The sequence below is a fragment of the Mastigoproctus giganteus genome, chromosome 2 (genome assembly GCF_048544385.1).
Source record: "Mastigoproctus giganteus isolate SK-2022 chromosome 2, ASM4854438v1, whole genome shotgun sequence".
NCBI classification, from domain to species: Eukaryota; Metazoa; Arthropoda; class Arachnida; order Uropygi; family Thelyphonidae; genus Mastigoproctus; species Mastigoproctus giganteus.
The window spans coordinates 144229919-144257156 of record NC_143576.1 but is presented as its reverse complement, the minus strand read 5'-3'; the positions used below and the strand labels follow the sequence as shown (position 1 = coordinate 144257156).

At 34.5% G+C, this 27238-nt stretch overlaps 1 protein-coding gene across 1 annotated transcript in view; it reads left to right on the top strand.

The window, feature by feature from the left end:
- Nucleotides 1–6411: 6411 nt before the first annotated feature.
- Nucleotides 6412–27238, top strand: part of LOC150089632 (kinetochore protein NDC80 homolog) — a 110606-nt gene continuing 89779 nt past the window's right edge. The window contains exons 1-2 of the mRNA XM_090390058.1: nt 6412–6430; nt 8095–8367. Coding sequence (XP_090246184.1) covers nt 8120–8367 — 248 coding nt within the window. The 5' untranslated portion in view covers nt 6412–6430; nt 8095–8119. The remainder of the gene's footprint in view (nt 6431–8094; nt 8368–27238) is intronic.

Genomic DNA, 27238 nt, shown 5'->3' with positions numbered 1-27238 from the left:
AAACGATGAAATGTGTTCTACAAAAGTAAAAAAAATTGTTCAGAGTGTTCATATTTGTGGGGAATGAGAGGTATAGAAAACTAGGTATTGTTTTGAGAGCATAATATTATTATAAGAAATACCACACATTCAGTAGTGCAGTGCACAGTAGATAACTTGTTACACTTTTCACAAATTAATGCCAGTTTTGTTTTCAGCTTCAGTGCGATCAAAAATGTGTGCTGCAGGGAGTTAACAAAATAAGCATAATCATTCAACAAGGTGAAGAACATAAGGTGTGATAATGAATTCTTCTGCTGCATCTTTTAAAACTTCCATTTTTTTTTTTTTATTTCAAACGAATACTTCCATAACTAAATTTGCAATGTGTGCCTACAGTAATATTCATAATTATCCAATAAATTTTATCTTTTATTATAATCTAATACAATTTAGGCATAGGTGGACTTTGAAAATAATTTGTTGTACTGAATTTCTTAATTTGGAATACTGTATTCAAGTCTTCTGAAAAAAGACCGAGTTTCTTGAAAGGGTCCAAAGACGGACAACTCAAATGGTGAGATCAGCAGAAGGATAACCATATAAGGAAAGACTCCAATTATGTGGGCTACAGAGCTTGGCAACCAGGCACCTTAGACGTGACCTGATTGAGGTTTATAAGGCTCTGAGAGGGATTAGTAAAATGAATGAAGGTGGGGGATTCTCACTGTTCTAAGAATTCCAGAACTGGAGGTCATAAATTCAAATTACAGGCTTGAGGTTTGGATTGGATTTGGATTAGATAAGAATTCCAGAACTGGAGGTCATAAATTCAAATTACAGGCTTGAGGTTTGGATTAGATTGTAGGAAGTTTTTTCTTAGCCAGCAAGTCATCGATAGCAAGTTACTTCGATAGTCGTTGAATTAACATTGACAATGTAAAGTACTGCATATGGATAGCAGTAACCCCAGAGTAACGTATCAACTGGGTGGTATTGCACTCAGGATAGTGGAGAATGAAAAGCACCTGGGGGTAATTGTGCAGTCAGATATAAAGTTTTCTGAGCAGTGGAGATGACAGGCTACAAGAGTAGCTCATGGTATTTCGTTAATGATATACAGGAATTTTTCTAGCATGGATAAGGGATTGTCCCCTTTATAAGGGAATGGTCAGGCCACACCTCGAGTACTGTATACCGGTCTGGAGGCCTCATTTTAGGAAAGATGTAGAGCTGCTGGAACGAGTACAGAGAAGGGCAACGAGATTGGTGAGTGGAACAAAGGGCTGGTGTTACGAAGAAAGGCTTAAGTTTTGCAAATTGCAGCTTCTGAGACTAGGCAGAATAAGTTCAAGGCAGAAGTAGACAAACATTTGGACTGAATGGATGGGTGAAATGGGAAAGTTATTTTTTTTTTGGCTGATGCTATATAAGCTTGCTTTCTTGCATCATATACTTCTGCTAATGCCAATAGTGGGACAAGTTGCTTGCTTTCGCAGATAGTTGAGGCTGACAGTTTGAATAAATTCAAAGGTCAACTGGATTCTTACCTGTGTGAGGAGGGAAGCATATAATTTGTTTTTTTATTTATTTTATTTATTTTTTTTTTCAGTGCTGTAAAACCCTGTGGCTTCCTTGCACTATATGGAGTATACTATTACTATTAACAAAACTAATTCTTTGGACATGATTTGCAAAGCATAAGGGAAGTGGGCCAGGACCTAGAAATATTTTTGTTATAGTGAAAATTTGATTGATATTGTGTTTGTTGTGACAGGATTTTACTGTATATAAATATAATAAAGTATAGTAGTAGTAGTAGCATGTGATGCAAGAAAGCAAATGTATGAGCTTATGCAGCATCAGCCAACAAAAAAAAAAAAAAAAAAATCACACCATTCCCTCCAAATGCCTGTCCAGTTCCTCCTTAAATTTATTCAACCTATCAACTTCCACGACAGATGGAAGTTTGTTCCAACAATTAATCACCCGCTGGCTAAAGGCTCACTTATAAGTTTATCAAGTGGAAATCTGCTGTATACCAATGGAAACAGTGAAAGGAGTGAAGGTGGAGTTGGGTTTCTGGTCCATAAAGATTTTAAAAACAACATTTTGGAATTCAAAAGTACATCACCAAGGGTGTGAAGACTAATACTCAAGATTTCTAAGAGGTACAAGCTAAAGATTATAATGATTTATGCACCAACATCAAGCTATGATGATGAAGAGGTTGAAGAAATGTACACCGAAATTGAGAATCTTCTAGATGAGCAGAAAACCCACTACACTATTATTATGGGGGACTTCAGTGCTAAGGTGGGGACTTATTATGGGGGACTTCAATGCTAATGAAAAAGGCAAAACAGCGCAGAAAGAGGAACTATAGGAAATTTTGGAATTGGTGAAAGAAATAAGAGGTGAAAGACTTGTGGAATTTGCAGAATCTCAAGGACTGTCAGTAATGAACACTTTTTTCAAGAAAAGGTTGAACAGAAAGTGGAAGAGTCCAAATGGATTAACATCTAATGAAATCGACTTCATCCTCACTAACAGAAGATATATTGTGAATGATGTTACCGTCCTGAATAAGGTAAATGTTGGAAGTGATCACAGAATGGTAAGATGTACACTTGATATAGATGTAGGAAAGGAAAAAACTGACTCGAGTAAATAATACAAAGGTCTGAGATAACAGAGGAGGAGAAAAAGCAGTATGTACTGGAACTTAAGAACAAGTTTGAGCTTCTGCAGACTGTTGAGGACCAAGATATCGAGGAATATTACAACTTTCTGAAAGTGATAAAGCTCAAGAAACCTATAGGGAAACAGAAATCCAAAGAAGAAAAAATTAGTCAAGAAACACTTGTCATGATGAACCGAAGACGACAAATGAAAAGCAAGAAAAACACTGACAGGGAGAAAATTGAGTATACTGAGTTATGCAAAGCCATTAGAAAGACACTCAGAGAGGACATAAGAAGATTTAACACAAGGAAAGTAGAACAAGCATTAAAGAAAAACAAAGGATTTAAATCAGCAGCCATGAGCAGTAATACAGAAAGACAAATGATACTGAAACTGAAGAATAGCAATGGTGTACTTATAAACAGCAGAGAAGGCATAATTCAAATAGCAGAAGACTACTATAGAGAATTATACAAAAAGCGAGGGAATGATACCAGCAGTGGGGAAGGTGGATTGCAAAGTAGCAACACATACGACATACCCGATATTCTTCCTGATGAGGTACAAAATGCATTGAAGAAAATGAAGAATCGGATGACAGATGGACTAAGAAAATAACAGAATGGTACCCAAGAGGAGCTAGAAGAAAACCTGGAAGACAAAGGCGGAGATGGATAGATGAAATTCATGAGTTTTTGGGTAGTAAATGGACGGCCGGTGCTCAAAACAGAAGGAACTGGAAAGTTGCTGGAGAGGCCTTCATCCTGCAGTGGATTGAAAATGGCTGATGATGATGATGGCTAAAGGCAAATTTCCGCACATCTATTCTACATCTGTCCTTTCTTAATTTGAATTTATGCCCCCTTAGGTTCGTAATCTGAACAAGTGGAAGGATCCCATCAGAATTCAGCGTGCTCAACCCATTCAAGGCCTTATATACCTCAATCAGATCACCGCGCAGGTGCCTAATCTCCAGCCACTGCAATTTGTAGAACTTAAGCCTCTCTTGGTAAGAGGATCCCTTCATTCCCCTCACCAATCTTGTTGCCCTTCTCTGTACACGCTCAAGTAAATCTACATCCTTCCTAAAATGAGGCCTCCAGACCTGTATGCAGTACTCAAGGCATGGCCTGACCATTGCCTTATACAGAGGGAGAATCACCTCCTTTTCCCTGCTAGAAAAATTCCTATATATCATTCTAGTATAAATCATTCTAAGATTATCTATAAAAACATAATAAAAAAAAGAGTGAAAAGTAATGATACACTTCTTACTGAAGTAGTTATGCTATGAAGATAAAATAGGTGAATGGAAATTTAGCAAAATCACAGATACTGTTATGTGGTCTGCAAATAAAAAATGTTAAACCAGGATATAGACACTTTATTTTTTAAAAATCAGGAAATAATATAAAGGGATCCAATTTGTAATAATCCATTAAATTCACCCCAGGGGCTCACTCTGGTGAGTATGGGCTTGGCACACCCAGGGTCCTGAGCTGGATGTCACGATTCTTCTCTTTCTTGGTAATTCCTTTCTACTTTCTCTCTCGTGGTAACTCGGGAATTTTTTTTGGCTGGTGCAGCATAAGCCTCAGGCTTCCTTGCACCATATGGCTAATAATAATAATGCATGCAGGTAGTTAATATTACTATTCTAAGTCCAAATGATGAAAGGAAACTGACTTTCTGCACCAGCAAATAAATACTGTATATATATTCAATGTTTTCTCTGAAATTTCTGTTTGTCACTATCAACTTGCTTGTCTTATCAAGACAAGCAAGTTGTTTCTAGACTTTGAAATTGCAACCAATGCTGTCCTTCATTCTTTCATGAGGAGGCTGTCACGCTCTTCCATCTTAAATATTTTAAAATATCAGTCTCCTGCAAATGGTCGATAACATAGTTTATTAAAAAAATTATAAATTTACACTCAACTCCACATTTTTTTATGCAATTAAAATGATTTATTGAGTTCCAGAAGTAGAAAATCTTAAACTTATACCTTACTAATAGGCACATTTGGTATATGTACTAAATAATATTGCACTCATGTCAAAGTTTTGGATCCACCTTATCAAAACAAGATGCGATGGTGGATGATCTATTTCAAGTTTGCCAAGCAAAATTATTTAGTATATCGAACACCTAATGTTGGGAAATAGGTTTAAGAATTTCTACTTTCTGAATAATATGTTCTAGAGTATAGGATGATATTTGAAGCACAAAAAAAATCATTTAAAATTTTAAGGCTGAGTATAAAATTTTAACCCCGAATTGAAGGTACTTGCTTAGGGTTAGAAAGATATGAATTAATACAAGTATAGTTACAATTTATATCTACATTGTTGCTCACCTTTTAAAACCAAAGAATTGATCTCCTTTGTCAGATATAAACTACTTGTGGAACTCATCAGTAGTTATGTTTTTGGGTTTATTTTTACTCTAAATTTTAGAGAAACTGATTTTCAGTTCAGTACTGAACAGGCAACAAGGAATGGCTTAGTTACATAATCAGAGCCCACCATATATGCTTGTAACATCAATAAGTGATGCCATGTTTGGTTTTGATGCCAAAACCAAACCTGTAGGTTTGGTTTTGTGAACTGTTATGTAAGGGAGTATTGTATATGCTGCTTTATTTACTGTGTAGCGCGATAAAATGTCACAATGCAAATTTTAAAACTAGACAGATTTTCACCTTGCACAATGATGCTAATACACAATACTGGAAGGTGCCTCCGTAGCCAGGTGGGAAGGAGCAGCAGTGCATAGCACACACGCTTCTTGATTAGACCGGGGTTCGAGCCTGTCACCACCAAATATGGAGGATGTGGAAAGGTAAGGGAATGACCACCGCATATTCCCAGAGCAATATGGCCTTCGTTGCTAATGCTCCTAAAAACCAAATAACCAACAAACAAACAATACTGGAAAGATGACCAAAGGGGAGGAAGCTACGTATATGGCAAATATATGACTAAGCATGAATTTTCAAGGCAAAAAGGAGTTAAATTTAAATGCTGAAATATATGGTATGCCCTCCAGTTTTCACATTAAAACCTATGTTTGGCATCACACAAAGGAAAAGTCAGATCAGTTTTTGGTATATGGCTTGTTAGTTCTGTAAAAGATTTTAGGCCAATCTCATTACTCTCCCCCACACGAAAACAATTAAGGTTCACATTGCAGATAATGACCTGTATATGTAATTTGAAAGCCTACAATCCTATGGATTATTTAATTTTCATTTAGGTGGCATATGGGCAAATACAAATGGATGAAAGTTGCTGTTCTGGTGCAGACAACAATTGGAAAGTTTGAAATGCACTCACAAAACAACAAAATCATGTTTATTGAATCATCTGTCTATGGTTCACTTTTTCAAAAGATTTGTGTGGAGGGAGTGAAGGCAATTCTGAAAACTTTTCACTCAGGGTATTTTTAGATTATTTATTTGTTAAATGTTATTTATTCAGGAAAAAAACTACAAGGATTGCTTTTGTGATATATATTTATTTCTGTAGATTTTATATTTCCAGTTTAGGATCTTATCACAACACCTAAACTATTGTGGTATATAATACAAGTATCAAATATTTTTGTAAGTTACATTGCATTCTAAAAAGCATATAAGAATTAATGTAAGTATAATATCATATTTGCCTCAAAATGGAATGAAAATTTTATTATTATTATTATTTTTTTTCTTATCAATATACGGACTGAAGAAATGACATGCTGACGTGGAGCCAGTCTCAGGCTGTGGGTGTTCTTTATGTATGAATTGTAAAACTAAGCACCCCATTGTTAATTATCAGTGAGTCATTAATCTTGTTCATGAATAGCAATTAGATAATCCAATAATATAAATTTATCCACACCATTGGAGCATGGTAAAAATTTATGGCTCTGAGGTGAAATCTGTAGTGTATCCAGCCAGCTTTAAAGTGATGCTTTGGCAAATGCTCAGTCTGAGAATTAAATTTTTTTGACTCAGGCGGTTTGCCTTATTTGTCCATTTTCCTAAATGTAGCCAGAAAATGAGTGCTGCTGTTTAATTTGCAGGATTGCATGGGAGGTTTGACTGTAATGAGTTGAAATAGTCTTCATTCAGGTTGTAGATGTGCTTTCATCTGGAGAGAATGAGGAACCAGTAACCATCCTGCTATCATCACAGAAATAGACATGTTTTGAGACTGGACTACTAATGTTGTGGATTGTGTATATATGTATGCTACCATATATATGTATATATGGTAGCATACATATCTAATAAATAAATATCTAATCTAAGAATAAATATCTAATCCTGAGATTAGATATTTATTCTTGTTTTCCCTTTCATAGGAGAAATTTAGAGCAGATTTGACATACTCTCCTAGTGAATGAGTACTTTCAGAGAACAGATTGCCTGTATGGCATGGCTAGCTAGATCCCCTGACCTAGGAGGTGATTGTCCTTCTGTATAAGGCAATGGTCAGGCCGCGCCTTGAGTACTGCATACAGGTCTGGAGGCCTCATTTTAGGAAGGATGTAGATTTGCTTGAACGTGTACAGAGAAGGGCGACAAGATTGGTGAGGGGAATGAAGGGATCCTCTTACCAAGAGAGGCTTAAGTTCTGCAAATTGCAGTGGCTGGAGACTAGGCACCTGCGCAGTGATCTGATTGAGGTGTATAAGGCCTTGAATGGGTTGAGCACGCTGAATTCTGATGGGATCCTTCCACTTGTTCGGATTACGAACCTAAGCATAAATTCAAATTAAGAAAAGACAGATGTAGAATAGATGTGCGGAAATTTGCCTTTAGCCAGCGGGTGGTTAATTGCTGGAACAAACTTCCATCTGTCGTTGTGGAATTTGATAGGTTAAATAAAATTAAGGAGGAACTGGACAGGCATTTGGAGGGAATGGTGTGATTTTTTTTTTTTTTTTTGGCTGATGCTGCATAAGCTCATACACTTGCTTTCTTGCATCACATGCCACTACTACTATTACTACCTTAATTCATTAGAGCATACTTGGAGGGATGGCCTAGGTAGTCTTGCCAATCACACACTTTTGGAAACCTCACTTGAGCTTGCATCAAGAACTGGAATTGAATTGAGCAGTAATTAAGTCTTGTTCTGAGTGTGAGGAGTCAATGTTACACCAGTATTATTACTCACAGAGATCAGATTCTTTATTACATTGTTTCCATGGATTATCAACATGTAATTTTTGGCTGCTTGTGAACTCAGTTGTATGATTCTGATTTCAGATCAAAATTTCACCAGCTTTTGTACATTAAGATGCGACTCAGTAATAATTTTTATAATTTAATGAAAGGTCTTAATTTATTTACAATATTATATATTCTTATTTTTTGAGTTCTACTATAATTGAGTAATAAAAAAATTTGTTTGTGAAAGTATATATTTAATTCTTAGTTTCAAGATTTTCCTGGAATCTACAATGAAAAAGTCACCATATTGTGGAACTGCACCAAATTTTCGACTTTCCAGAGGCAGTAATGCATCAAGGATTCCTGTTGCCAGCCAGAAAAAATATAGTTGCACACGATCGTCTTCACTTGAGAGAGGCCGTGATTCATTATCTCATTGGCGACTTTCTTCTGTTGATCAATATCAACGCCCATCTTTTTATCGCCGATCTTCATCTGCTGGTCAGTTGGTTAGAACAGGAAGTATTGGAAATCAAAGGTTATGGTTATTTCCTTTTGTAGAAGTCTTATGTTTTTTGCTTTATTCATATATTTGTGTTGCTGTGGACAATTTAATTTTTTCCTAAACTGTTGCAGTAAAATTTCAATACAACATATATCAGTTCAATGTATTATTTTCATTTTACCCATGTTTTTGAAAATCCTGACTTCATTTGCTATGTAATCAATCTGAGAGAGAGCAAGTGTATGAGAAGCTCATACACTTGCTTTCTTGCATCACATGCCACTATTACTATTTTATTTTTATACACTTCGCTGTAATGTACTTTTCATTATTATTTGTGAAGTTTAAGTGTCTTTGCATGGAAATTTAGCAATACAACATATTAATGCAAATTTTGAAGTCAATGTATGCACATTCATTTGGCATATTATCAAGAGTTATGATGAAATGCCAGTGTTCTCTTACCTTCTGAACTTTTTTTTAGGGGTTATGATATAAGCACATGGTCTTTCTTACAGTGTAAAGAGGTGACTAGGAAGTTTTTGCTATCAATATTCTATAAGACCTTTGTTAAGAGGAAGGATGTTATTGTTTCTCTTTATGAAATTATGGTAAGGATACATAGAAATATTGTATTTGGGTGTGGAGGCTTTATTTTAAAAAGAAAAACTTCTAGAGTAAATCCACAGAAGGGTAATTACTTGGGGTGACCTGACTGAGGTTAAGGCTCTTTTGTGAGTAACATGAGAGTTAAATAAAAATAGTTTTTGTTATTTAATTCTTTGTAGTTATTCAACCCATCATTAATCATGTCAACTTTATATTCTTCAGTCAAATACTGGCCGCTTGGTTGCTTTCCTTAAAATATAATTTTTCCACACTCTGGGCTATTAGTGCAATATGAAGGCAGGAGTGTCTATAGTTTCATTGGTCATAATTATTTTCGGGTCCTTTGTTGTGTCAACCTTAAATTACATGCCGGCTGTGTATATATATATATATCCAATATTTTAAATTAAATAAAATAAAACATAAGCCAGTAGTATGGCAAAAACTGTAGAGCGAAAATTAACATAAAAATAACCCAAATAAACAATCGAACGAAAAGAAAGAATAGATATAAATAGTAGCCCATAAACCCTTGTATAATTTCGAACTTTAAATCCAATTAAAACTATACAAAATTTAGAATAATGCCAATTATTTATTAATTTAGCGGTACCCCCTCCCCCCGAAAGGTACCGCTAAATTAATAAATAATTGGCATTATTCTAAATTTTGTTTAGTTTTAATTGGATTTAAAGTTCGAAATTATACAAGGGTTTATGGGCTACTATTTATATCTATTCTTTCTTTTCGTTCGATTGTTTATTTGGGTTATTTTTATGTTAATTTTCGCTCTACAGTTTTTGCCATACTACTGGCTTATGTTTTATTTTATTTAATTTAAAATATTGGATGTATTTCAGCTTCATATGGAGGAATTGCATGTCGCTTCCTCTAATGAATGCTTAATTATTTATTTATTCATTTCATTATAATTTAACTTTATTTAATATAATTCAATGATAGTATATATATATATCCTCCCTTTTAGCTTTAATTATACTTTATTTATTTATTCTTCATCCCAATACTATATTTTGATGTAATAATATATATTACATGGCATTTACTAATCAAAAATGAAAGAGCAATAAAGCCCAATATGTCCTATTATTATTAATCTTGAATTAAAAGAGAAATCCTCATACCTTTATTGTAGGACTGTAATTCTCTCAAAACTCAATCGTGTATAAATGTATTCTTATGTGAATTAGTGTACCTAAGAATACATTTATGTGCGATTGAGTGTTGAGAGAATTAGTCTTACAATAAAGTATGAGGTTTTCTCTTATAATTTAAGATTACACGGCATGTACTTTGTTAGAAACAGAGGGCACTATACTGTCGTCTTGTCAGGCAATTCTGGTGGTTGACACTTGAAAACGACACCAAAATTGTGTGATGTACAACAATATAATTATATATATAAAGTAGACTCAATTTTCCAGCATTAGCATTAGTAGAGGCATTTGATGCAAGAAAGCAAGCTTATGCAGCATCAGCCAAAAAAAATAAAATAAAAATAAATAAATAAAAAAAAACCACTTCCACTTCATCCCTCTGTTCGTTCGAAATACCTGTCCATCTGAGCCTTAAACTTATTTAGGCTATCAACTTCCACAACAAGGGATGGAAGTCTGTTCCACCAACCAACCACCCGCTGGCTAAAGGCAAATTTCCTCACGTCTATCCTACATCTGTCTTTCCTCAATTTGAATTTGTGCCCTCTCAGATGATTTTTCTGAGCAAGAGGAAGAATCCCATTAGCATTGAGCATGCTCAAACCATTGAAAGCTTTATACACCTCAATCAGATCACCTCGCTGGTGCCTAGTCTCCAGACACTGTAATTTGCAAAACTTAAGCCTTTCTTCGTAAGAGCACCCTTTGGTCCATTCACCAATCTTGTTGCCCTTCTCTGTACTCGTTCCAGCATCCCTACATCCTTCTTAAAATGAGGCCTCCAGACCTGTATACAGTACTCTAGGTGTGGCCTGACCATTGCCTTATACAAGGGAATAATCACCTCCTTATCCCTGCTAGAAAAATTCCTATATATCATCGACAATACACCATGAGCTACTCTTGCAGCCCGTCTGCACTGCTCAGAAAACTTCATATCTGCCTGCACAACCACCCCCAGGTCCCTTTCATTCTCTACCACTGTCAGTGTAGTACCACAGAGTTGATACGTTGCTCTGGGGTTGCTGTTTCCTATATGTAGTACTTTACATTTGTCAATGTTAAACTTCATTTGCCACCTCTCAGCCCATCTGCTCAACCTTTCCAGATCCTGTTGCAGTAGCATAGTGTTAGTAGTGTCCTTGACAACCCTGCCAACCTTCGTATCGTCTGCAAACTTGGACATTAAGCTTGATATACCATCATCAATATTATTTATAAATACAGAAAACAATAATGGACCCAATACTGAACCCTGAGGGACTCCACTAATAACATTAGTCCACGATGAGCAGTGTCCATTGATTACCACTCTGGCTTTTCCCCCTCAACCACCCCTTTATCCATAGCAGCAATTTGCCTCCAATGCCACACTGCTCCAATTTGTGCAGCAGTCTTCCATGTGCAACAGTATCAAAAGCCTTTCTAAGATCCAAGTATATAATATCAAAGTTATTCCCTGCATCCAGTTCTTTTGTGACTGCATCATAGTATCCAATCAAATTGGTCAGGCAAGACTTCCCCTTAACAAAACCATGCTGTGTCTGAGCTATAACTGAAGTCTTGTCTAGTTGATCCTGCAGTGCTTCTTTAACCAGTGCCTCCATTAATGAAGGATAAATAGTAAAAAACAAATCCCGGATAATCGATTTCCCAGTTAATCCAAAAATACAGAAGTCTCCGACATACGTAAGAGATACATTCCAGGACTTCTTACTTCGTTGAGTTTTACGTAACTCAGGAATGACTAGTAACGTATTGCTACTCTATTATTATTGACAAATCTGAATTCAGCGCGATACTTTTTAATGTTTGACCATTTTCATACTTCTTATTATTTTAATTTTCTGATCCAAATCAATCGCTTTCCTTTTCTTGGTAGATTTACTAGTAGCCATGATGATGGTCAAAATTAAATTTTCTTTAAAGGACTTCACAGGGTTAAGGCGAAAACCCACTATTATCACCCCACGTGAGCTCACATTTTACTAAAGCACATTTCTGGAGGTCACTACCAAAAAACAATAAAAACAATTTGCATTTTCTGGTTTATTGGGCTTTTCTGTTAGCGAAATCTATTATAAACGGGTAGTAAACTATTTTATTGCATTTGCGCTGATACAGATAGCTGGAATTCACTGAAATCTTCAGTCATAAAAAAAAACATAAATAATTGTAAGGATCTTCTCTTCTTTCCTATTTTTTTGCTTGTTACGTATCTCACTTGTGCAATTTGTGCATGTTGTGATCATCATTATTGATTTCTTATTTTTTTTTTTGTTGTTTTAAATTTTACAATCCTAAAAAATAAAAAAAATAAAAAAAAATTGAGTGAAAACAAATTTACGTAGTAAATCCGTAGTTTCGTGAGTCGGGGACTTACTGTATCGAAAAATGTTCAGCAACCTATGGAAAAAATATGGCGATGGATAAAAAACTTACGGTGTACTACTTGTGTGTCCAGTATGATGCATCCCTTTATTTTTTGCAATGTCAGTTTTAAATCTGATTACTTCCCTTTATTTTTTACAATGTCACGTATGGAAGGGCACCAACATCATAATGGTTCTTTAGTGATTTAACAGCTGCACCGTTTTCAATTGAATAATTTCAAGTCTGTTTCACTGAAAGTGCAACTCTTTTGCGTTTACCCATCATTTTCTTGATTTCTAAACAAAAATAAATAAATAAATATATATATATATATATATATATTTGCTACAAAAATTGACATCCCTGATAAATAAAGAAACAAAATTTGTCTTTTTGCAGTGTGATGGAACACGACAATCGATGCACTAAAACAACCTAAACATTTGGTCTCTTTCTTTTTTTTTTTTTTTTTTTTGTGAGTGGCTGGTGTAAAGACAGCGGGGGTGGCAAGATAATAGGCACATTAATCTCCCAATAACGACTTATAATGCCCCCTTCTTGCTGCTTATTTACTACTTGCAAAATATCTGTTTATACCTATTCTAGTTATTACTTGAATTTTATGATTTCTGATTTTTTTTTTTTTTTTTTTTTTTTTTTTGGAGTTTTGAAGTGTCCCGGTAAATCGAGAGTCTGCTGTATTTTATGTAATATAATATTGACTTATTTCCTTATGTATGTATTATTATTTTTTTTTTCCCCCGAGCTTTTCTCTTTTCTTTCTTCTTTCTCTCTTTTTACTTACTTCTCTCATCTTTACAACTTTAGTTAGTTACTTATTATTTATATATATATATATATATATATATATATAACTTAATTTTGAATTAATACCATGCTCAGGAATCTTATTTCCTCATCCTTTTCTGAATTTATTTTCACCATGTTTTTTTGATTTATTAATTTATTATTATGTTCACTTTATCTATTGATTTATTATTTGTATTATGTATATTGAACTTGTATATGGATAGGCAACATTTACCAAACTTGCTACATGGGCAGAGTAGAATAAGCTTGACCCAGGAGCTTATGCTCTGTACGGCTCTTCGCTACACTCTGCTATTCCTAAACATACACATATTACACACACCTCACAGAGCAAACTAGCCAGCACTGGGATAACAGACTCCCATTCCATCTCTTCCACGAAAAACCTCAAATTCAACAAATGTAACAATAGGCGATGCCTCACCTGCCCATACATGCACCCCTATCATATTACCAACAATAGCAATGAACCCATTTTCTGCAAGTATAGCAACGTGGTATACCTCATCACTTGCCATACTTGTAATGTAAAGTATGTTGGCCAAACCAGCAACAAACTGCATCTAAGACTTAACCTTCATAGATCTGACATCAGCACTACAATAATGGTAAAAACTATGGCAAACAGGAACATGAAATGGAATACAAACACTTCTCTGTAATATCTACATGTCCATCTTAGCCCATACATCTGATCCTGCTTTAAGAAACAGACAGGAAAAAATGTTTATGCTGAAACTTAAGACACTGTATCCTTATGGCCTAAACAACAAATTTAGCCATAGTATCATTACCAGCTCTATAGAAAACTGCTGTATTTATGAGAAATTTCAAATGGTTAAATGTGTAAGCGAACCAAGATGCTACAAAAAATGCAAACCAAGAAATAATAATTCAAACTATCACAAACTAGGTAGCATTGCCCAGACTATAACTAGTTGGGACAACAAGGACATTGAGGTGCAGCATATACATAACCTGCTCTTCAGTATGAAACAGTGTTCTAAAAGCACTATTTAAATTCGTCAACAGTTATGAATTCAAAACTAGACACCTATTCCACCTGATAGTTGATTTGTAAATTTAAACTAAATCCTATAAATAATAATATTAATAAGGAGTATTCTACCATTATACTAAAAGTTCAGAACGCCACTATGGATCGCATCAATATAGACCATTGCATTAACTTGCACGCCAACCTCCTTCCGGCCAACTGCCAAAACATCAGAATCAAAGCGCTAGATACAGATATGATAAACCATTGGGCCTTCTAGCCTGCAATTACAAATCCCGTGCTACCAATATGGACAAAGTATAGTCAGTCCTCATATAGCACGATAGTTGTGTTCCTAGAAACCCTCGTGCAATATAAACAACAGGCCCTATGGGAAAAATAGGGTTAGGTGCCGACCACCCAAGATTGAACACATATTTGTAACCAAAACATTACCAAACACAATAAATTATCATAATAAAATACTTATGTATTTTATTGTGACTATTATGTAATAAAATATTGCTAATGCTTTTGCTTCTATTGTAAGCAAACTTGTTTTTTGTTTGATTTTCTATCGAAACAGACGTTCCATCTCTTCCAATTCTTTATGTAATTATCTAATGGATTTTAATTACACTTTGAGTTGTTCCTGCTATGAAAGTTGTTTTTATGCATCATTCTAATTCTCGGTGTTTCCTCATTTAGGCCTGTAGCACGTGCAATATCACACGGGGTCTCATTTCGCTCAAAGTGTTTCACAATTTCATATTTTTACTCTATCGACAGAGGCGGACTGGGCCATAAGCATTATCGGGGAAACCCAAGTGGGCCGGAGGCCAGTTGGATTTTGGCCATAAACCATAGTATGAGGCCACTATAAATTTTCCCGGGTAAGAATTTTTGATCCAGTCTGCCTCTGTTTATCGATATTGCTTTTCTTTTTCTCTCTGAATCTGCAGTGTCTTCACCAGGACGCTTCCTTTTCACACCTTTTAAGTATTTTACTAATTTTTAGGGAATAAAGCACAATTACAAAATGAGGCACGCTTGATACACATAAACAAAGCTGCGCACGGGTAGCAACTGAATAAACAACACCGTAAAGGCAGAGATACACTATTAACACCTCACATTTTACTAAAGCACATTTCTGGGGGGTTACTACCATAAAACAATAAAAACAATTTCCAGTTGCATTTCTGCTAGTGGAATCTGTTATAAACTGGTAGTAAACTCGATCTAATTGCAGTTGCGATAATACCGATAGCTGGAATTGTGTGGGTTTTTACGTTATTATGGTTAAATGTGTTTCCCCTTCACTGATATAAAAAACATAAATACATTTTCAGAATCTTCTCTTCATTCCTATCGTGTTGCGTTCAGTTGGGTGATTCCGCGTTCGACTGCCATTTCTTGTAAACACAAAGGCGAATCGTGCATAAGCGAATTCCGTTCATGTTATATAAGATATCATTCCCCTATTTATAAATCATGTATGATCGAATTCGCGTAGTGTAAACACGTGTTATACGAGGACTGACTGTAGAATTAGACACCAACACATGCATTTGCCACAAGGCAGAACTACAGCCTTATGTTAATCCCCATCATGGGCATATTATAACCGGTAACCTGGAGATTATACCATACCATACCAGGAACTGAGGAACATTCTTTCTTATGGATACAAATTCAGGTTATTTTAAAAAACCAGCCTAACCACATTCAAAAAGCAGTTACATCATGACCTCCTTAACTACTGCTTCATGCTTGCCTATAAATACAACACACCTATTGAATCTTTTTGCATGTGGATAAACACTGTGTCATCAAATCTAATAAATAATTACAAAGCCTTAATGCCTCACGGATCTCCACTAACCACTATCAACTGCAATATATCCATAATTAAAAAATAATTATCAGAGCTAAATGACCAATTTATTATTATCCCTGTGGACAAAGCTGCTAGTAATTATGCTTTCATATGTAAAGCTTTTTGCTTTCACACATTAAATACTGAACTCAATTCTAGTGATACATACAAGCCAGTGACAAATAATAGCAATACATAACAAAAAAGCTAATAGCCATCAACAAAAAACTAAAACTTGGTATTAATAATTATAATTTTCCATATATATACTGCATACCAAAGTTCCATAAGAATCCAGTAGGCTTTAGATTCATTACTTCATGCAAGAGCAGTTATGCATACAAACCTGGCAAAACTTTAGAGCAACTTATTGAAACCTATCATTAACATCTTGCCGGACAGCAAGATTATCAAGATTATCCTATATATATCCTATATATTGGAGCAAATATGACAGGAAGTGAAAAATTGTCTTTTGGACATCGGAAAATCAAAAAACCCAAGGTGTTTTAGAGGCCCAAAATCTCTGGAAGTTGACTACACCTTTAATAAAAAAGCATGGATTCCAAGTGATATTTTTGAAGAATGGATATTAAAACTAGACAAGCGTATAACAAAAGAAAAAAGTAAAATCGTGTTGGTAACTGACAACTGTCCGGAACATCCTGCCAGTATTTCTGCCAAACTTAAAAAAAGTGTAAAGTTGTTGTTTTTACCACCAAATGTAATGTCAAAACTCCAGTCAATGGACCAAGGCATTATTAAAAATTTTGAATTTCATTATCGAAAGAGACTAATAATGAAGATTGTCAATGCGTTATCAGAAAACAGAAACTTGGAGGTTACAATTAACCTTACAGATTGCATCTCTGAACTGGCAAAAGTTTGGACAAATGATGTCACTGAATACACTATTCAAAATTGTTTTTCGAAAGCAGGATTTGCATTGAATACAGAAGTCAAACAACAACTGGACGAACAAGATGAACTGCCCCTTTCACAACTGAAAAACTTTTGGACATTATTAGAATCATCCAGAAACATCGAAAATGAAATAACACTGGATAGTTGTTTATGTAGATCAAGATCTGGCTACAACAGAACATCCAAATGAAGATGAAATACTGCTGAACAGTGTTAGACGTGACTATGATCACAAAGAAATTAACGATGATGCTGAAGACGCATCAGAACAACCAGTAGAAAAGCCAACTCACGAAGAAATGATCCACGCTTTTAAAATGATTCGTATGGGTCTACAGTTTTGTGAAAATGTTCCTGATAATGTTTTTAATGATCTGAACAAATGTGAGGTTTTCTTTGAGAATCAAACATTTTTTAATTGTACTGTGCAAACAAAAATTGCAGATTTTTTTTTTTAATTTTTGATACTTACCGGCAAAAATTGTGTAAATGTAATTTAAATAAGTGTTTTTTAAATAAAATGCATTGAAAATAAATGTAGATTCGTTTTCTAATTAGATAACAATTTCTAATAAAAAATATTCTCTGTATGACGAAATTTCTCTATAACAAATTTTTTCGCTGGATTTATCAAATCCGTTATAGGGAAGTTCGACTGTATATACTTATACATATATTTGAATAATGTTTGAAATAGTTGAAAACTGAACCTTTCATAATAAAAAGGTAAAACAAACATTAGAGACAGCAAAAAGCATATTCCTCTACATGATGCTTGAAATATAAAAATAAATTAGAATAAGGATTAAAAATAATGCCAGCAGCATGGCAAGACAGAAGAGCGAAAATAGTCAAAATTAAATATAATGATCAAACCAACAGGGAGGGAAGAGAAGGGTAACAAGAGTAAAATTATTGCAGCAGAAACTCTCCAAGATAATTTAGAAAATCTAAATGCAAAGATAATAAAATAATAATCAATTAAATTTTGAATGCCAGTTAAATAGAAATTTAACGGCATCCCCTCTGAGGGGCACCAAATCCAAATTTATGTGAAATATCACCAACAGAGATGTAAACCAACTACAATAAAATAAAACAAAAATAAATGAAAAATAGACTGACCATTACGCCCCACTTCAACAGAGGACCACAAGGCCAATAATGGTCATGAAATCGCTAGACAAATCGCCGCAAAGGCAGATCATTTGAAAGGTCAGTCCACCACCCGATCACCAGATCGAACCGCCAATGCAGAGGACTTGAATAGTGGTGGTCCTACAATTTAGATTAGTGGTGTGTGTGTGTGTGTATAGATATATATATGTATATATATATGTGTATATATATATATATATATATATATATATATATATATATATAATATTTATATTTTCTTCTCGGCTTTTGGCATTCTGTGTCACTTACACTTCATCTTTACATTCTTTACATTTAACTCTTATATTTCCTATAATATACATACATATATATTTATACACACAGGCAACTCCCGTATAACACAGTATTTCTACAATACGGTTTCATTCTAACATGATTGATAAATTTCGGTAAATCTCACATAACAGTATTTTTGAGCTTTTGTGCGGGGAAAACCCTGCTATTATGTTGGATGTAATTTTTCAACATTTCCACTCTTTTTGAATCCCACTGTTGACTTGCTAGTCAAAAATATTGAGAAATCCCTGTATTTTATTTTGTTTGGAAATCTCCATGTTATGTTCTGTTCTATTGAACTTTTCGAAAAATCTAGATTTCAAGGTTTTATTACTATTGGATAACACACCAGGCCATCCAAACATTGAAGTTATGTTCCTACCACCACAGTTGTATTAGGTTAATACAACTTCTTTCATTCAGCCATTAAATCTAGGCATTATATCCACCTTTAAAACTCATTACATCAGAAAATTGTTACAATGGATTTTGGAAAAAATTAATTCCTAATCTATTGAAGTAATGGAGTCATGGACACAATTTCTCAATTGTGGACTGTATCAGAATCTGTGATTCTGATACAGTCCACAATTGGTTTTACTTCTTTCCTGAAAGAAGTAAAACCGACAATGTTAAATGCGTGTGGAAAAATGTATGGCCAGAGTCAGTTCATTCAGGAAATATGGTTGAGCCGGCAGAAAACGGAATCGGTGTGATAGTAAAACTTGCTTCGTCAGTAGGAGGGGAAGGTTTTGATGATATGACTACTGAAGCCCTCAAGTTGATAGAATTGCCCTCCTCCTCACACAGAGTGGAAAAGACCCTAGTTTGAATCCCGTCGATAATGGGAGGAATTTTTATGGGTCTTTTTCCCAATGTGGCTGAGTTAGTCAGCCGATGGTAGCATGGTTTTTCTCCCACAAACTCGCATCCAGCAAAACAAAATCGACCTCAGGACACATGCAATTTATAGATAATATATGCAAAATAACATGGCCTTAGTCACCTATGCTCCTAAAAAAAAATTAAAAAAAGATATGATTACTGAAGATGTTCAAGAATTTATTATTATTATTATTATTATTATTATTAGTATATGGTGCAAGGAAGCCCAAGGCTTATGCTGCACCAGCTAAAAAAAAAATTTCTGAATTACCCTGAGAGAGAGAGAGAACAAGAATCAGAAGGGAATCACCAAGAAAGAGAAGAATGATGATATCCAGCTCAGAACCCTGGGTGTGCCAAGCCCATACTCACCAGATGTGAGCCCTTGGGGTAAAATTACTGGTAGACAAAGAGGCTGGCGAAGCGGATTTGGTGGAAATGGCATTGGAGGCAAAACCAAATCAATTCAGAGGATGATAGCATGGATGAAAATTCTAAACTTCTAAATTTTACACTAAAAATCATACGGGAAGTCATAAAGTTATCCGAGCAATTAGGATCTTATTTTTTGATTGCAGATTCTTGAATGAAAGCAGCTCAAAGTTCAAAAGGGAGCTTCAAAAATGCTTAATTCCATACGATGAAATTTGCAAAGATTTATCAAGCAAAAGTAAACAAACCAGATTACTGATTTTTTAAAGAGAGATGATGCACAAAATCTAGAATAGTGTATCTTTGTTAGTTTTTTTAACATTTTGTTAGCGAAATACTGTATTTTTGTTAACATAGCCCCCTTTTTTGTACTTTTTCTTAGTCCCGTATAACATGCTGGTTTCGCACAACATGACATTTTTATAGGAACCTAACTACTGTGTTATATGAGGGGTTACCTGTGTATATATTATATAAATATAATATATTGTATATATTATATAAATATATATATACAGTAGTGTCAGTTATCTGTAATAATTGATGTCAGATCACTTCTGGATAGTCAAATTATCCGGGTAATTTTTCCTGTAAGATTAAAGAAATTTAATCTAATTACTTAATTAAATATTTTAATTAAATAAGATTAAATAAATTTAATCTTACCTTACGATTAAATTAAAGAATGAAGATCAATTAAATAAAAAATTATAAACTAATCTTGGAAAACAGAAACATCCATCCAGGCATTTTTATGATTTCTATACAAAACAAGAAAATTAGAAAGATTTTTAAATGCACTTGGTTTTTTCAACTTACCAATAATGAGCACAGACAATCTGTGCATCCCAATGACATTTGCACACATAGCAATTGTAACTCGCTATTTTCTCACCTTAAAGCTTGGTGCAGGCATTTCTCTTTTTGTGGCTAGGGTTTTTCTCAGTAATGCTTTCCTTAATAAGCCAATCTCATCAACATTATAAACGTTTTCTTTCTCGTAATTTGTTTAACCGAAGCGAACTTTTAAAGGATACCGCAGCAGATTTGTCTGTAGAAAGTTTCTCACCTTAAATGTCTAGTAAACGTGTTTCAGTTTAAAAATTTTCAGTCAACCTGTGCTTGCCTTAAAATCTTCATTACCTCAATTTTTGATTAAAATCGAATGCTTTTTCACACAACATTGGGCCAGACACTGGTTCACCTAAACTTCGTTTCTGAAGGGGAAAAAAAATAAGTGCACTCTCTAAAGCGGCATTTTCAGGTTTCGACATCAGTCTTTTTCCTTCTATATTCTCCTTCGCTATCCATAATTGACAAATTCTGTTATTGCATTGGAAATTTTCTTGATGTCCTAAGTTGTTGAAGTCCCCACATTAAACACTTTGGAGAGATTTCCTAAATTTTCACCATTTCTAATTCTATTAATAATTTACGTTTTTTTGATGCAATGTTTAAACTACCCGTTTTCTTTTTGTTCACATTTTATTGTAAAAATTGAGAAAAATAATAAATCACACAGTTTCGGGCCGATATTATTCTTATTGAATCTGGAGCTGAAAGCTGAAATTCACTCGTGGTTTCCGAGAAAACCCAGTAATCTCTGTGATATTTTTCTAAAGCACATTTCTGAAGATCACATAAAATTCTAGAGGTCACAACCATAAAACAATAAAAACAATTTGAAGTTTTTGGTTTATTGGGCTTTTTGTTTGTACTATCTGTTATAAACGGGTAGTAAACTTGATCTTTCGCTTATTATAATCAAAATTCAATTTGTAAACGTGATCACTATAATTGGCGCTTACTGTACTACCGTTAATTAATAAAAAAAGAGAAGAAAGATCAGCCTTTCAAATTATTCTGGATAACTGACTTCCAGATAACCGGCGTTCTACTGTATATACACAGGCTGGCCTCAATTAATTCGTCCCACGAGTGCATCTTGCAAAACAAAAACATTAATTGCATATAATAATCAATAGGAAAAAATTATAATTGGTCCATAAAGAATTTTAAAAATTACTTTTTAACTGTATACCATGTAAAAAGATAACGAAAATAATTAAAAAATTAAATGTTTATTGCATAAAATACACAATGAAGAAAATATTTGTTACGGAAATATTTGAACAGAGTAGTTTGAAAGTGTTGGCTTTCATTTTTTCATCAATCAATTTCAAATAGCTGACAACAATCTTCTCTAGGCCCTGGCTAAATAAATATTGCAGAGAACCTCAAATCTTTTGTTTGAGGTTCTCTGTGATACGAAAGATTTCATCTAGTCATTTTACTGTTATCTCCTTTGTGGTAACGTTTTCATCTGGCTCATTTAAAAATTAAAATTTTTTTTTGAATTTAAGAATTAGAATTTTTAATGGAAGTCTGCACGTGACTTTATTAGTGGGTGACAAGTAACATGTCTGCTTCCAATGATTGCTGGAACACGCTGATGCGGGCAGCCGGCTAACGCTTGTTTATTGCCCATCCAACGTGCAGTAAGCTTAGTGCATGATTCAAATCTTTTTCAACTATCACATAAAAAAAGGTCACGTTAACTGGAAATTTGCATCACATAAAGTGAAAAGTAATATAATTTTTTCAGATAGCGGTAACTGAAAAATGCGTTAATTGAACTTGCATTATGCGAGGCCTGGCTATATATGTATAATTTATATATATATATAAAAATATATATAAATATATTTTATATACATATAAAAATTATACATAAGGTACTCTTCTGTGAATAAGTAGGATACTATTTCAATGCGCATATTGAAATAGTTTAAAAAAATAACATGTTAGGCTTTTCTCTATGGTATTTTTAGACTATGTTAGGCTTTTCTCTGATTACTGTCCTAGGATAATATTGTTCCTCTTGAGCTTAGGCTCTTTAGAAATGATTACATTTGCTCATGAGTGCAACTTAAAGAAAATAATTTCATTTTTAATAGAATAACAACTTTACATCTTTACACTTTTATTTACTTATTATACTGCTATGGTCATTAGGTCCTTTCTGACTATCAGTTGTCTTTGTCCATAACTAATTACTTTTTCCAAATATTTCTTCTACCTTTAATCTTTACTATATATATATTTATTTATTTATATACTTTTATCTTAATGAATAGCTGCCAAACTCTCTGGATTTATGTTGGAGATGTGTACTTTTTTCTTGATTTGACTCTTCTCCATCTCACTGTTGTAATATAGTATTGGTAGTGGCAAATGATGCAAGACAACAAGCTTATACAGCATCAGAAAAAAAAAAAAATCTGACACTGCTTATATCATCCATCCATCCCTCTAATTGTCTAGTTCTTCCTTCAATTTATTCAAACTATCTACTTTTACAACACCAGGTGAAGGTTTTTTTCCCCCAACGATCAGTAATCTGCCGGCTGAAGACAAATTTCTGCACATCTACCCTGCATCAACTTTCCTCAGTTTGAATTCATACTTTCTCATGTACATAGTCTGAAAAAGAGGAAGAAATCTATTGTCATTGAGTTTACTCAATCCATTCAAAATCTAAATACCTTAATCAGATCTCCTAACAGGTGTCTTGTCTCCAGATGCTACATTTTGCAGAACCCAAGCTTCATTGTCAGAGTACACTTATGTTTCCCTCACTAATCTTGTTCTCCGCACCCATTCAACACATCCTTCCACAAATGAGGCTTCAGTACTGTATGCAGTACTCAAGATGTGGCATTACCACATGCCTTATACAACAGGATAAATACCTCCTTATCCCTACTGAATGGGTTGAGCACGCTTAATTCTGATGGGATCCTTCCACTTGTGCAGATTACGAACCTAAGGGGGCATAAATTCAAATTAAGAAAAGACAGATATAGAATAGATGTGCAGAAATTTGCCTTTAGCCAGTGGGTGGTTAATTGCTGGAACAAACTTCCATCTGTCATTGTGGAAGTTGATAGGTTAAATAAATTTAAGGAGGAACTGGACAGGCATTTATTTATTTATTTTTTTTTTTTTGGCTGATGCTGCATAAGCTTATACACTTGCTTTCTTGCATCACATGCCACTACTACTACTGGTGCCTCCTTAGCCAGGTGGGAAGGAACAGCAGTGCGTAGCATACGCTTCTTGATTAGACCGGGGTTCGAGCCCGTCACCACCAAATTCGGAGGATGCGTAAAGGTCAGTGAATGACCACTTCATATCCCGGAGCAATATGGCCTTTGTTGCTAAAGCTCCTAAAAACCAAATAACTAACTAAATAACTACTACTACTACTGGCAAAATTTCTGTATCTCTTTGACAAAACCCCATGGCTGCCCTGCCAGCCTGTCTGTGCTGCCCAGAGAACTTCATATCTGATTGCACAATTTTCTACCATCCGAAGTGTGGTACCACACAGTTGACACATTAATCTGGGATTACTGCTATTCATACAAAAGTACCTTGCATTTGTCAATGTTAAACTTCATTTGCTACTTTTCAGCCAATCTGCCTAAATTATTGGGATCTTGTTGCAGCAGCATACCCAGTTTACTGTCAATAACCATCCTGTCAACCTTCATATCATCTGCAAACTTAGACATTAAGCCTAATATGCCTTCATCAGTATTATTAATAAATACTGAAAATAACAATTGGCTGAACACTGAAACCTGGTGGACTCTGCTAATAGTATTTGTCCAAGAATAGCAGTGTCCATTGATAACAACTCTGGCTTCTCCCACTTAACCATCCCTTTATCCATATTTGGGAAAAAAGTTTCTCCATCTTTTAGTTTTTCTGTCTTTCGTTTTTCAAAAATAAAATAAAATAAATGCAACTACATTAAAATTGGATTTTTTAAAAATTTTGCAAATTCTGCTTATTTTCATTAAGGAACTATCCAACAGGTGTGTTGTGGTAGTCTACATTGCAAGACAGAAACACATGATAATAGTGTTATTCTCTGTTATTTGCAATAATTTCATGGTATTTGTGTAATGTGAAACTAGTTAACACTTCTTTCAGCAAGGTGCCAAAGAAATAGAATGTAAAATTTCAGAGGACATGCAAGCATATGCAAGACTTGCTATGTATTTTAAAATCAGAAGAAGGGAATGTGTTTGTCATACAAAATGTGATTTTTCAGTTTCAAGCAGCAGGAAAAATGATGTAAGTAGACATATCAAACAAATAAGTATGACGACAAAAAGATGCAAAAATGATATTTCATTTCATAGTGATGATGTCATACACATGCTGAATGTTTATTTGTATCTTTTGTCCTAGAAAATAATCTTCTGTTGGGTTGTGCTAATCATGCAGGTGAGTTTCTGATAGTAAAATAGCAACAAAAATATGGTTGTGAAAGAACAATGGCAACAGGCATTGTGTTAGTGAAATTGCATGGATAAGGAAAGAAATGGTAGTGAGGGATTTGGGCCATTTTCGATTGTTACAGATGACATCAGTCAGTGATTCCAAGCTATATCCCACTGTGGTGATCTTTTGTAGTAATAAGAATAATAAACAAAAAAAGAGTAAAATTGAAAGCAGCTTGCTCAGTGCCAGCATTAGAAGGGGACTCTAAAGAGTACAATGTTGGACATGTTCTGAAGAACATGAAAGCATGTGGGATTCGTTCAAAAATATGCCTGGCACTAGTGTGTTGATAATGCATCTGTTATGGCAGACCTGAAAACTGAGTCGCAATGGTATTGAAGAGGAAGCAGGAGATTGAGCAGTTGGTGGTAATAGGCTGTCCTTGTCATTTTATTAATTTGTGTGCTGAAAAGGGAAAAGTGGATGAATACTTGGCAGAAATTTACTACTATCTAGAAAGAAGTGCTAAAAGGAATGATAAGATTTAAACAATTTTAAGCAAACTGATAATGCTGGTCATATTATCCTCGCTCATGCAGAAGTCTGTTCACGTTTCTCTCTTCTGGCTTGAATAAAGAAACTTTATTGTTTCTTTTAAATGTTATTCTAATGTTTGAAAGTTCAAACATAGCTGTTCAGTCTGGTGTACCTCACATCCATGTACTGAAGTCATTACTCTTAGATATGGTGAAGAGTTATATGAAAAAAAATTACACTTGTGCCAGCATGCACAGTAGATGGTTTTATGTAAAATGTACTTTGACTGCAACAATACAAATATTTGTATTGTTGCAGTCATATGACAAATACTTGTATTGCTGCAATCATACTTCCTGCAGGAAGCCATGGATGATGTCACTTCTGTGACATTTTTCATTACCAATCAAATTTATTCTGTTGATGCCACCAAGGACGTTTCACATCAAAAAAATATTTTTTATCAATAGTTTTCAAATCTTCCATTTTAGAAAAATCAAATGTGTAATTAGGCTATTGGCTTGGATTTCACTAACCTCAAATGACAAAAAATCAAATGGGTAATTGGATTTTGCTAACCTCAAATGACAAAAAATCAAATGGGTAATTGGATTTTGCTAACCTCAAATGGGTAATTAGGCTATTGGCTTGGATTTTGCTAACCTCTTTCTAATTATACAGTACTGGTCATGAAAAATGCATTATGTATTCTAATCACACTACTAGTGAGTGCTCAGCACAGAATAGTGTGGGAAGCGCCTCTGGCAGAAGCCACGGATGATGTCACTTCCGTGACACATTTTTCGTGACCAATCAAATATACTTGGTTGATGCCACCAAGGATGTTTCACATCAAAAAACATTTTTTTTATCAATAGTTTTCAAATCTTCCATTTTAGAAATTGGTTACAATAGCAGAAGAATGATTCTGACTTAGTCATAGACATTTCTTCTACCAACAAGAGAAGATTCTGTTCTTTTGCTCAGTGAGGAAGTACTTTATGGCTGCACGGGACTACATGGTGTGCAAGTCCCCACTGAAAAATGTTCTTATAAATGCTGAGGTCGTACAACATTCATAGTTGGCAGTGTATCATTTTCAAATTTTTTGTGGACAAGTTTCCAGTACTTCTTGGTATCAGGGCTTAGCACACCCAGGGTCCTGAGCTGGATATCATCATTCTTCTCTTTCTTGGTGATTCCTTCCTACTCTGATTCTCTTTCTCTCACTCAGGGTAACTCAGAATTTTTTTTTGGCTGGTGCAGCATAAGCCTCAGGTTTCCTTGCACCATATGACTAATAATAATAATATCATTAAAGATAAAGAAATAGCTGAAGCAGTAGATGTTTTGCAGCATCAGTTCTAACAGTTTCAGCATGAGAACCTATCAGATGCCATTTTTAAAGAAGAAAGAAATGATGTATAGTGGTCCTAAGTTGAGGGACTGACAAGTGCACAACAGAAGCTTGAAATATAACAAATTACCTTTAGTCATGTTTCACATTTT